The 9,941-nt window shown below is 42.8% G+C and overlaps 1 protein-coding gene across 3 annotated transcripts; it reads left to right on the top strand.

Moving 5' to 3' along the window:
* RAE1 (ribonucleic acid export 1) lies at positions 56-7,761 on the top strand. Of its 3 annotated transcripts, XM_021416496.1 has the most exons (13): positions 56-438; positions 861-957; positions 1,109-1,213; positions 2,013-2,105; positions 2,523-2,609; positions 2,839-2,925; positions 3,152-3,223; positions 3,744-3,851; positions 4,265-4,371; positions 4,458-4,533; positions 5,045-5,239; positions 6,422-6,507; positions 6,628-7,761. In XM_021416496.1, coding segments are annotated over exons 1-13 (1,317 nt in total). In that variant the 5' UTR covers positions 56-235; the 3' UTR covers positions 6,629-7,761. The 3 variants fall into 3 exon arrangements, with proteins under 3 accessions (XP_021272171.1, XP_021272170.1, XP_021272172.1); XM_021416495.1 differs by having other exon boundaries at positions 6,422-7,761; XM_021416497.1 differs by lacking the exon at positions 56-438 and adding an exon at positions 508-626 and having other exon boundaries at positions 6,422-7,761.

Here is a 9,941-nt window from a genome sequence, read left to right as displayed (position 1 = left end):
ATTTTCGTTAGTCGGCTCTGAGACGGTAAAAAGGAGCCGGAAACAGCAGCGATTAAAGCGTATAATAAATTTTGCGCGTAGAAACGAAATTGCATGGAGAACACTCACAAAATCGAGCCGCAGTCAAAACTGCCGCACGTGTTTTCAGCGGCCTTTTCTGTTTATTACCGCTCCACCTGCATTAAATTAAAAAGGAGCCGGAACTCCTTTCGCTGTGCTGCACTGCAGCAGCGCTATGAGAGCGAGCGAGCTCCCCGCACACCCGCAGAACGCCACAGACGGCGCGCACCCCGCGTCACGCACCGCGCCCCGCCCCCGCTGCCAGTGCGCATGCGCCGTCACCGCACCGCTGCTCGCGGCGCCTGCGCAGAGAGGCGCGGCCTGTCCCGTGCGCAGCGCTCAGCGCAGGGTCGCGTCGCGGGTGTTGTCCGCCGCTCGGTGAGTGAGGGCCGGGGTCGGGCGGTGCCCGGAGCCCTCGCACGGCCTCGCGTCGTCCCGCCCTCGGCCGGTTCCGGCGGGTTCTCGAACGGTCGCGCCCCGCGCTGGCCCCGTCCCCCGCGCTGCCGGCAGCGGAGCGGAGCCCGCGGCATGGCGCTGCCCCGCCTGCCCTCCTCGTCGGCCGGCCCGTAGGCTCGGAGCGGCTGGGGCCGTGCGGGGAGCGGGGCCGGGCTGGGGACTGGGGGCCGGGGATCGGCTCCCGTCGGCTCGGGGCCCTGCCGGGAAGATAGCGGGGTTTCTTGGGATGTCGTACTTCGTTGTACCCTGGGTGCCCCCGCCGGCTGCACGGCGTGCTGGGCCTAGGGCTGCGGTGCGAAGCGCGGGGCCGTGCCGTTCTCACTGGGCCGCTTTCTTGTCCACAGAGCAAGGATGAGTCTGTTTGGGTCCACCTCCGGGTTCGGTACCGGCGGTACCAGCATGTTCGGCAGCACGACTGCGGATAACCACAACCCAATGAAGGCGAGTGTGTGAGCCCCGCGGGGAGCCCTGCCCGTTCTGCTGTGTTCATGTGTCACAGCGGTGCACCTTCACTCACCCCACGGAGGTGAAGGTTTCAGCGTCACAGTTCTCAAATGTGGCTAATTTTATGGGGTCTCTTGTTTTCTTATAGGATATTGAAGTGACATCTCCGCCCGATGACAGCATATCTTGTTTAGCGTTCAGTCCGCCAACGCTGCCGGGCAATTTCCTTATTGCAGGATCATGGGCAAATGATGTGAGTACCCACAGTCGGGCCTACAGATGAATAAAGTGAAAGCATCCGTGCCTAACGTGCAAAATGTGGTCCTTAAAGCTTATGTGATGGAACTGAAATTCTTCCTCTTCGCATGTCTTAACACCGTGGCACTAAGAACTTTGACATGACGGCTTCAGCTGGGAGATAGATTGAGTTGTGGGCTCATTTTAGTCATTTCTCTGCGTATGGCTTTTAAGTTTCAGCTCAGAATGTGTAATCAATGTTTTTTCTTTGGGGATTTTATTATTTTGATTTTTTTAGATTCATTTTCTTGTATGATTAGACTAACATTGCCCAGTGGAAGAACCATCAATGCAGATAAATCTCAGCTGGTTTGAGAGGTTCGTCTCAAAGAAATGAGCCTCTTACAGCTTTACTGAAATTTCTGTTGGGATTGAAGTGTGTGTTACCAACCAACACAAGCAGGGAGGGTAGGACTGAAATGCGAGTGCAGGTTTTAACCGTTCTGCTTGGTCTGGTGGCCTGCAGCAGCTTGTTCCTAGCTGACAGTTAGGCACTCAGTGGGAGAACACTGTGAGTGTTATGCGAGGCACTTTGGAAGGGGAATTGGAGTTGTGGGGCTGGGTGTTGATGGCTGTTTGGGCAAAGGGAACATAGCCAGAGGAAATAAGGTCTTGATAGTTCTGAAAAAGAGCTCAGTGTTTGTAGTCATATGTTTCATTGGATAAAGTAAGGCTGGGATCTTCAAGATGAGAAGTCTTTTAACTTCTAGTGTTGCATCTGTATGTTACATCTGCATGTGTGTCTCCTGTTCCAGGTTCGCTGCTGGGAAGTTCAAGATAATGGACAGACGATTCCAAAGGCTCAGCAGATGCACACAGGGCCTGTACTAGATGGCTGCTGGAGTGATGTATGTTTCAGTTTAAAAATAAGCAATGGCATTTAATTATAAGCCTAAATAAATTAGCATGTATTTTCTGGAAACACAAGTGTCGTATGTAGGTGCATCCCATGATTATTGTATAGCAAGTAGTCACCCTGTTTTGCAGCCTTATCTTTGTTACTTGTATATAGGTGTGAAGAAGCAGTAATTGGCAGGCATGGTGAAGTGCATGTTTTGAAGTTGAAAGTGGCATCATTAAGTGTGCCACTGTTACATAGAGTCGTAAAGAAATTTCCATTTTATTTCTTTTTTTCTTTTTGTTTCTCCTGTTCGTCTTGCAATGCCTGTATGTGTTGCATTGCTGTTATGTTACTGGAAGAGAGTAAGACTTGACAATTTTCTGATGCAGATATTTTATCTCTTGGGCTTTATCTTGTTTTTCAGGATGGAAGCAAAGTATTTACTGCTTCCTGCGATAAAACTGCCAAAATGTGGGATCTCAACAGTAATCAGGCTATTCAGATTGCACAAGTAAGTCCCAAGCTATTGTGAATTTTTTCTCTTTTCTATTTTTATTAAAGGCTACCTTTACTAGCTAAGTATGCTAATGTTTAGTGCTTCCAAAGTAGGTACTAATATGAGAGAGATCTTCTCGAATGATTTAGAAAGTGTGAATATATACAAAAATACGAGGAGCATAAGGAAGAAACCTGGGTTGCTGCCCTAAGTACGTGTTTTCTCTCTTCATTTTCTTCTTCAGCATGACGCTCCTGTGAAGACTATCCATTGGATTAAAGCACCAAATTACAGCTGTGTGATGACAGGAAGCTGGGACAAAACTTTGAAGGTAGGAGTTTTACCCAGACAGGCAGGCACAGAGCGTGCTAATAATCTGTTTATGACAGTATTTATCCGAGTGAAAATATTTTCTTAAACACGCTGATATAAAAACATATTAATGAAGGAACCTCATTTTGTAGAGAGTTGCAGTGTCTGACTATAACAAGAGTGAAACAGCTTGGTACTACTCGCTCAGCTTTGAGCCAATGTTTGCTTTGTTTTCTTTCTGTCAGTTCTGGGATACCCGTTCACCAACACCTATGATGACGCTGCAGCTCCCTGAGAGATGTTACTGTGCAGATGTGGTAAGCCATGATGTGTAATAAACCAGTGTCAGCTGGCTGGCTAGGAGGAGAGCAGAGTGGCAGCCTTTGGGGCTTTTGTAGGTTCACACCGAGTCCTGATTGTTAGCAGTTGATCTCTGAGTGGTCTTAGTGATAACGCTTATGTTGATGTTCTTGATCAAACCTCTGGAAAACAGATATTTGCATCATACAAAGTGGGCTTAGTGTGTGTTTAACATCCCAAAGACAAATCAACAGTAGGATTGGCCTTCCTTTATTTGCGGATGAAGCTGTTGGAATTCACATTGGAAGGGTCACGTAACAATGAGGGGGTTTTGGTATGGCTCTCAGTGGCAGGGGAGAACTGATTTGTTTTATTGGGAGATCTGCCTACAGGTAAACTCCTTTCTTCCCACCTCCCCGGAAAGAAGGGTGATGCTGTTAAATTCTTCAGGGATTTCTTTGAAATAATAAGTAGAGTTCTCTGTCATGCTATGAACACAACTGCTTCTCGTCCAACCTATTTTATAACCTCATCTAGGTTCATCCTATGGCTGCTGTGGCCACTGCAGAAAGGGGTTTGATAGTTTATCAGTTAGAGAACCAACCATCTGAATTTAGAAGAATAGAATCACCTCTTAAACACCAGGTAATTAGTTATATTCGATACGAGTGCATTTGTACAGATTGTTGAAATTATGTACTTTCTATCCTTGATAAAAAAGCAAATGATTTCAAAGATGGAGTGCTTTGGTATGGCATGTGTCCTACTTTGGCCTTTATTATGACAGTATATTAAAACAAAATGCCACCTCCTGCATCCTGGAGAATTTAGATTGCTGATCTAACTAAATTTCTATTGCTGATCTTGATAAGAGTTTACAAATGTAAATAATATGGCCCAAATTATCGATAGAATTTGACCCAATTTGATCTTTTCTGTGTTTGTGCTTTGCTTTGCATCGTGGTATGGAGCGTTCTGTGTCCCTATGCATAACAGCATTCAGAAAATCTGACCCTCAAGTTTCTATATGAAATACTCTGTATCTTTCTCAAATTTAGCATCGCTGCGTTGCTATTTTTAAAGACAAAGTGAACAAACCTACTGGATTTGCCCTTGGAAGTATTGAAGGAAGAGTAGCTATTCATTATATCAACCCTCCAAATCCGTGAGTATTTCTTATTAAATCATTCTTAATTTATTGCTCAGTTTACAATGAAGAACATAAAAAGAGGTGGGTTGTTTTTTTTTCAGTGCAAAAGATAATTTCACTTTCAAATGTCATCGCTCCAATGGAACAAACACATCGGCACCTCAGGATATCTATGCTGTAAGTATTGAGCTTATATCACCAGATCATTTGTGTAGGGAAACATAAATGCTTAATGTAAAGCCTGCTATGAATTATTTATTCTCCTTCCACTTGAGGTAGAAGTTGTGTTAGACTGTGCTTAAAGTGCAGTTATTGTCATGCATTGAGGAGAAACATTTTTTTGCGCTTTCTTTAAAACAAAAGTCAGCTTAACTATTCATTTCCATCTTTTGGTGGAGGTGAAACTTGTTAATCTTGCTGTTATTGCAGATTTTGAGCCAATGCTTAGAATACTGTGTTATGGCATTATCCATTTAATATTTAGGTACTACAGTAAAGATGCTTGCTATGTTGTTGCAGTGTCTAGTTTCAAGAATATATCTGGAAAAACGCTTTAAAAAAATAAGAGGTATCTCTAGTTGCAAGAAGCCTTTCTCATGTATTTACTCCCAGGATTCAGCATGTGTTTTGCTCCTGTTGTCTGTGTATCAGTGTGCTGTCTTACATCGTATTTTGTGTGATTCTGCAGGTAAATGGAATAGCATTTCATCCTGTCCATGGTACTCTTGCAACAGTGGGATCTGATGGGAGATTCAGCTTTTGGGATAAAGATGCACGAACAAAGCTAAAAACATCAGAACAACTTGACCAACCAATATCTGCTTGTTGTTTCAACCATAATGGCAATATATTCGCATATGCTTCCAGTTATGACTGGTCAAAGGTAAGAGAGGTTTAAACCCACGTTCACACTTGTGCTCCATGACTGAGACTGCTGTCCTGTCACAGGAGGCCTGCACTGTTCTTTGTAAGCAGTGATAGAGGTTTTCTAGCTTCATAGGCACGCAAGAAAATTTACAGTGGTCCTTCTAGGCAGAAAAGTGGTGAATTCTACCATTGGAGCTGTGTGTTCTTTGGTATGGTTTTTAGCAATCTCACCCAACCGAAGCTAAGCACTGCTATTTTGCAAATGTGGATGAACAAAACGTAAGGGACGTGGTTCAGAGATCACACGGGTTGCTCACGCCTGTTCTGCTGTGGAAGTGGTCGTGGTGCATATTGCACACACACAGGTTCTCACTAATCTTTGAAATCTCTGCTTCTCATGAAGGTGATTATTTTTTCTTTCTAATAAGCTGTCACTGTGGTTATAAACTTAAAGCAGTGTTTCAATGGGATGTACTGTATTTCCAGAACCAAGTGCAGCTTGCTGGTGGCACTCACTTATCTATATGTATTCCGGACTTGACTCAGCAAGAATTCATCTAGGTGCAAGAGAATAAAAAAACAATAAGGTGAAGGATCAGTTCTTAATAGTTTATGAAGGGGACAGTTGAGATACAGCTGAATTTTAATGGAATTGCAACAACAGGAAAGTATTAATTTCCTGTTATAACTGACACTCTTAAATTTGAGGATGATATTCTTTGTATTTTCAACTTAAATGAATGCAGAAATAACACCAATGAACTCTTATAACGTGCCACAAAGAGTAAAATTTTAATTTCCTGTGCTGTGTCTAGCCTTAGGAATGCTGTCCAAAGAATGATAACTTCATTAGGCAGGGGCAGATGAATTCTTCTGCTCTAAATACTCAGGTAGGCTGCAATGGTATGTATGTACCAAAGTAGCTTTCAGATTAGGTGCTAAGTTTGTTTTCTGAAGTAGACTTGATAAGTTTCAGGTTGTGCTTTGGGCTTCAGTAGTTCTACCCAATTCTTGTAATTACTTGTATGGTAAACTGTTTATAATCCAGTAATGGTGTCTGATATCTGACCTGAAAGACCTCAAGAGTAAATCTTAATAAACAAAACAAATGGGATGTTCATATTCCTATGTTTTAAGGTAGTGTTGATATTGTCTCCTTTGAAGAGAGTTAATAATAGAGATCATTTTTCTTTTTTAGGGTCATGAATTTTATAATCCACAAAAGAAAAACTACATTTTTCTGCGAAATGCAGCAGAAGAATTAAAGCCTCGGAATAAGAAGTAGTGAGTATGAGTCTGACTCGTGTTACTCTCCCGTGTCTCCGCCATTCATGCCTATACTCCTGCCACTTGTGCCCTATTGCACCACAGTTCTGTCAAATTTGGACTGCTGTCTTTTAACAGGAAGTGTGAAAATGCTCTGTGTTGTGACTTGCTGGAGGACGTTTTTCAAGCTAGGTATTACGATGTGTTTGTCCCCATCGGAGGAGGGGCTGGCGTTCATGTGACTCAAGCACTGTCTGTTCCAAAGCAATAATGAAATTGCCACAACATTTAAATCTTTGTTAGTTTTCCTGCTTATTAGCTCAGCCATTGGTTTCTTTGTTTTTTTTTTTTTTTTTTAATTGGTACTAATTGAAGTCTGTTAATGGTCATAGTTCTGGAGAAGTTGTATACATACTGTATTTTTTTGGTAAGTTCTTGAAGAATTGCAAGTAGTTCTTCTCAAGGGAGGCTTGGTTTTACTTATGATTTAGGGATTCTTTCATTGGTTGATTTTTTTTTTTTTAATGAAGTGCTGTCTGCTGGAAGGAAAGGCCTTGCAAACTGTGTTCCTTTTTTTTTTTTAAATGAATTTGGTAAGTATGTATAGCAGTGACAAATTCAAGACAGAAGATGGATGGACACAAGTGCAAATTCTGTTTTCCTTTACTCTTACACTCCAGCAATGCACAAGACTTTTGAGCCAACGATACTCGTGCTAGTCCAAAGGAGAAAATGCCAGCTGTGCCAAGTGGTTCAGTAATGTGAGCAACCCATTACAAGTTCTGTTCTGTGCGTGACCGAACTAATGAGTGCAAGATACCTGTGGCCTAAACTGCTTTAAAGCTGGCATTTTTTGAGTTAAGAGCTCGTTTCTACATCTCTGTTAACACTTCTTGTCCCTTAACGGGGGTTTCTGAACTGAAAAAAACATGCTCATTTTTTGTATTAACTAGAGAATAGTGCTGGGGAGTTTCATCCTGATCACAAATGCTGTGAAGCAAAGTCGAAGCAATGTGCGTCTCTTTCTGATTTGGATCTACCACTGTTTACTTTTAACTGTCCAGTTGTATACATGCCAAAGTTTCTTTCTAGAAGTGAATGCTTACTGTTCCTGTTCAACTCCTGTTTGATAACTAAATAAAAACGGCGAGGGGATGCATGTATAAAAATACTTGTCATATTGTACAAGCTCTGTAAAACTGTATGTTGTAACAGTTATGGTTATGGATTCATGCTATGTTTCAAATAAAGTTTTTACGAAATGCTTTTTTATATTTTGTAGTTCTGTTACGATCACGTGGGCCAGTTGGTGTGCTTGCTTCTATGAGCAGCTCCGTGTCCTTGCCCTGCAATCCATACATTTTTTAAAAGTAAAGTACTTCTTCCCCAGCTGCCTTATCTGCAAATGTAGTGCACTTTCCAGCTGCTGTTTCATTATGAATCATGCCTGTGGTTTTGCCTCAAAGAATTAAGAGGAGTAGCATTAAAGGCCTTTTGTTTTATGAAAATGAATTGAGTTGCTTGCTGTTGCAACAGCCAGACACCTGACAACTCGTCTGTAGGCTAAATGAGTCATGCTATCTTCACAATCTCTAGCTTACTGGCCCTCTCACTCCTGATGTCCCTGCTGTGCTCATTGGTCCTTGCTTGCTTTCTTGGTGTGTATTTCCTCCTTGGTGCATCTTTGAGGAAGCTCTGTTCTGCAGTTGTTTAGAGCTGCTCTTTCTTGGCTCTGTTTCTCAAGGTTGGTTTTTTTCTGCTTCTCCTGTGTTGGTATGATTATGGTTTTCACATTCGTGGACTATTCATTTTCTTGAAGACAGAGAAGAGTTCCCAACAGTTACAGCAATAGCTGCTTGCTTGCTTCAATAGATCTTTGTGTGTGTGTGTTTTGTTGTTGTTGCTTTTCAGTTGTGACTTGTGCTGTAATCTTTGGCTGTTCCCACATTTTTCCAGTCCTTGCAATCAGCTGAATGCCAGCAAGCAGTAGACTCAAGGTTGTGTGTGTGATTGCTGATGGCAAAAAAATAAATTAAAAAAAAACCATGTTCAGAACTCCCACAGGTGTAAATAGGGAAGAATGGAATGTATCATCTGTCTCTTGTTTAAAAATTCAGATTCTTTGTTTAAATACAAAACCATGTGAATGAAGTCGAGAGAAAATAGATTCATCCCAGTTTGGCATGTAAATTTCCACTGGTTCCAATGGAGTTGCACCTTGAGAGGGTACCGAGTTAGGCCAAAACATTTTCATTTTATATTAATTATTCTCGTGTTGGAATTGATTCCTTTATCTCAGTGAGTTTTCAGAATTATTTAGTCATCACACTAATTGTTCAGACTAATTTTAGAAGGGCATATTTTCCATTACATTGCTGTGCTTGTTAGATGTATTCAGCTGAGATGACAGAGTCAAACTTTGAACTGATTTGTTTTCCATTACCCAAGGGAATGCATTGGCAATTCACTCCTCCCAGAATTATTGTGAGGTTCTCTAAAGTGCCCACAGCTGTGTCCCTTCAAGCCTCAGCTATGTAGGAGCTTACCCATCCACAGCGCGGTGATGCGGACGTCCTGGAGATGTGTTAGCTTGCTCTTGTGTGGCAGTTCCTTATCCAAAAATACCTGAAGTAGAATGTAAGATTCTAACGTGTACCCAAAGCTCCCCATAAGAACACCAGGTGGATGAAGCGGTTGCAGGCAGAGAGCGTCGGTTTTGCTGTCTGTTGGATGGAAGTGCAATGGCCAAATGAGGGAGTGCTTCAGCTTGCTTTCCTGGGCTAGGCACAAATGGATTCGCTGTGGGGCTGGGGTTAGGGCTGGGTGTGACATTTCAGAGAACCACTGCTTCGGCCTGACTCAAAGTAGTTGTGATTTAATGATGTTTGCAGGGGAGGTGTTTGGGATCTGTCCATCAGTTTGGCACAGTTCCTTATAACCTCACAAGGTTTACACTGTCTGGCCTTTGAAGTGAGAAGCCACTTATTCCTCACAGTTAGCTTTCTTGCTGTTCGTATGGATGAAGCACAGCAAAAAGAAATGCTCTGGGTTGTGCTGTTGGGTTGTTACATCCCCACACTGGCTGGCTCGGTCTAATTTGTAGTTTGGAGTACAGCAGAATTACCCACTACGTTCCAAAACTTCCAGCTCCCTGATACTTTTCTCAATGTATTTTTAAACGTATTTTCTACACCTTTATTGTTTCTCTGTTGTCATCTGCAGAAGGGGAAGGAAAAGGGGAAGGCGTTTTCCCAGCCACCACAATGGAGGCTTGGCTGAGCAGTACGGTCACATCTCGCCGTGCACGTGGGCACTGCTTGGAACGACGCTCGAGTCTGATTACAAGAGCACTACTGGTCTCAGCTAAAAAGAGCTGATTTTCTGTGCTTGTGCTGTGTCTTACGTAGCAAATCAAGTAGTGAACAACATTCGGATGCTCTCAGAACTAGCTT

Source organism: Numida meleagris, chromosome 19 (assembly GCF_002078875.1).
Source record: "Numida meleagris isolate 19003 breed g44 Domestic line chromosome 19, NumMel1.0, whole genome shotgun sequence".
In the NCBI taxonomy this organism is placed as follows: Eukaryota; Metazoa; Chordata; class Aves; order Galliformes; family Numididae; genus Numida; species Numida meleagris.
The sequence above is the reverse complement of the archived record's forward strand: the minus strand, read 5'-3'. Positions and strand labels throughout refer to the sequence as shown.

Bases quoted from the DNA above. Each gene is read 5' to 3' on its own strand.
- RAE1 (XM_021416496.1), top strand. From the start codon at position 236: ATGAGAGCGAGCGAGCTCCCCGCACACCCGCAGAACGCCACAGACGGC. The intron at 4,372-4,457 runs GTGAGTATTTCT...TTTTTTTTTCAG, and splicing joins TATATCAACCCTCCAAATCC to TGCAAAAGATAATTTCACTT. The intron at 4,534-5,044 runs GTAAGTATTGAG...GTGATTCTGCAG, and splicing joins CACCTCAGGATATCTATGCT to GTAAATGGAATAGCATTTCA.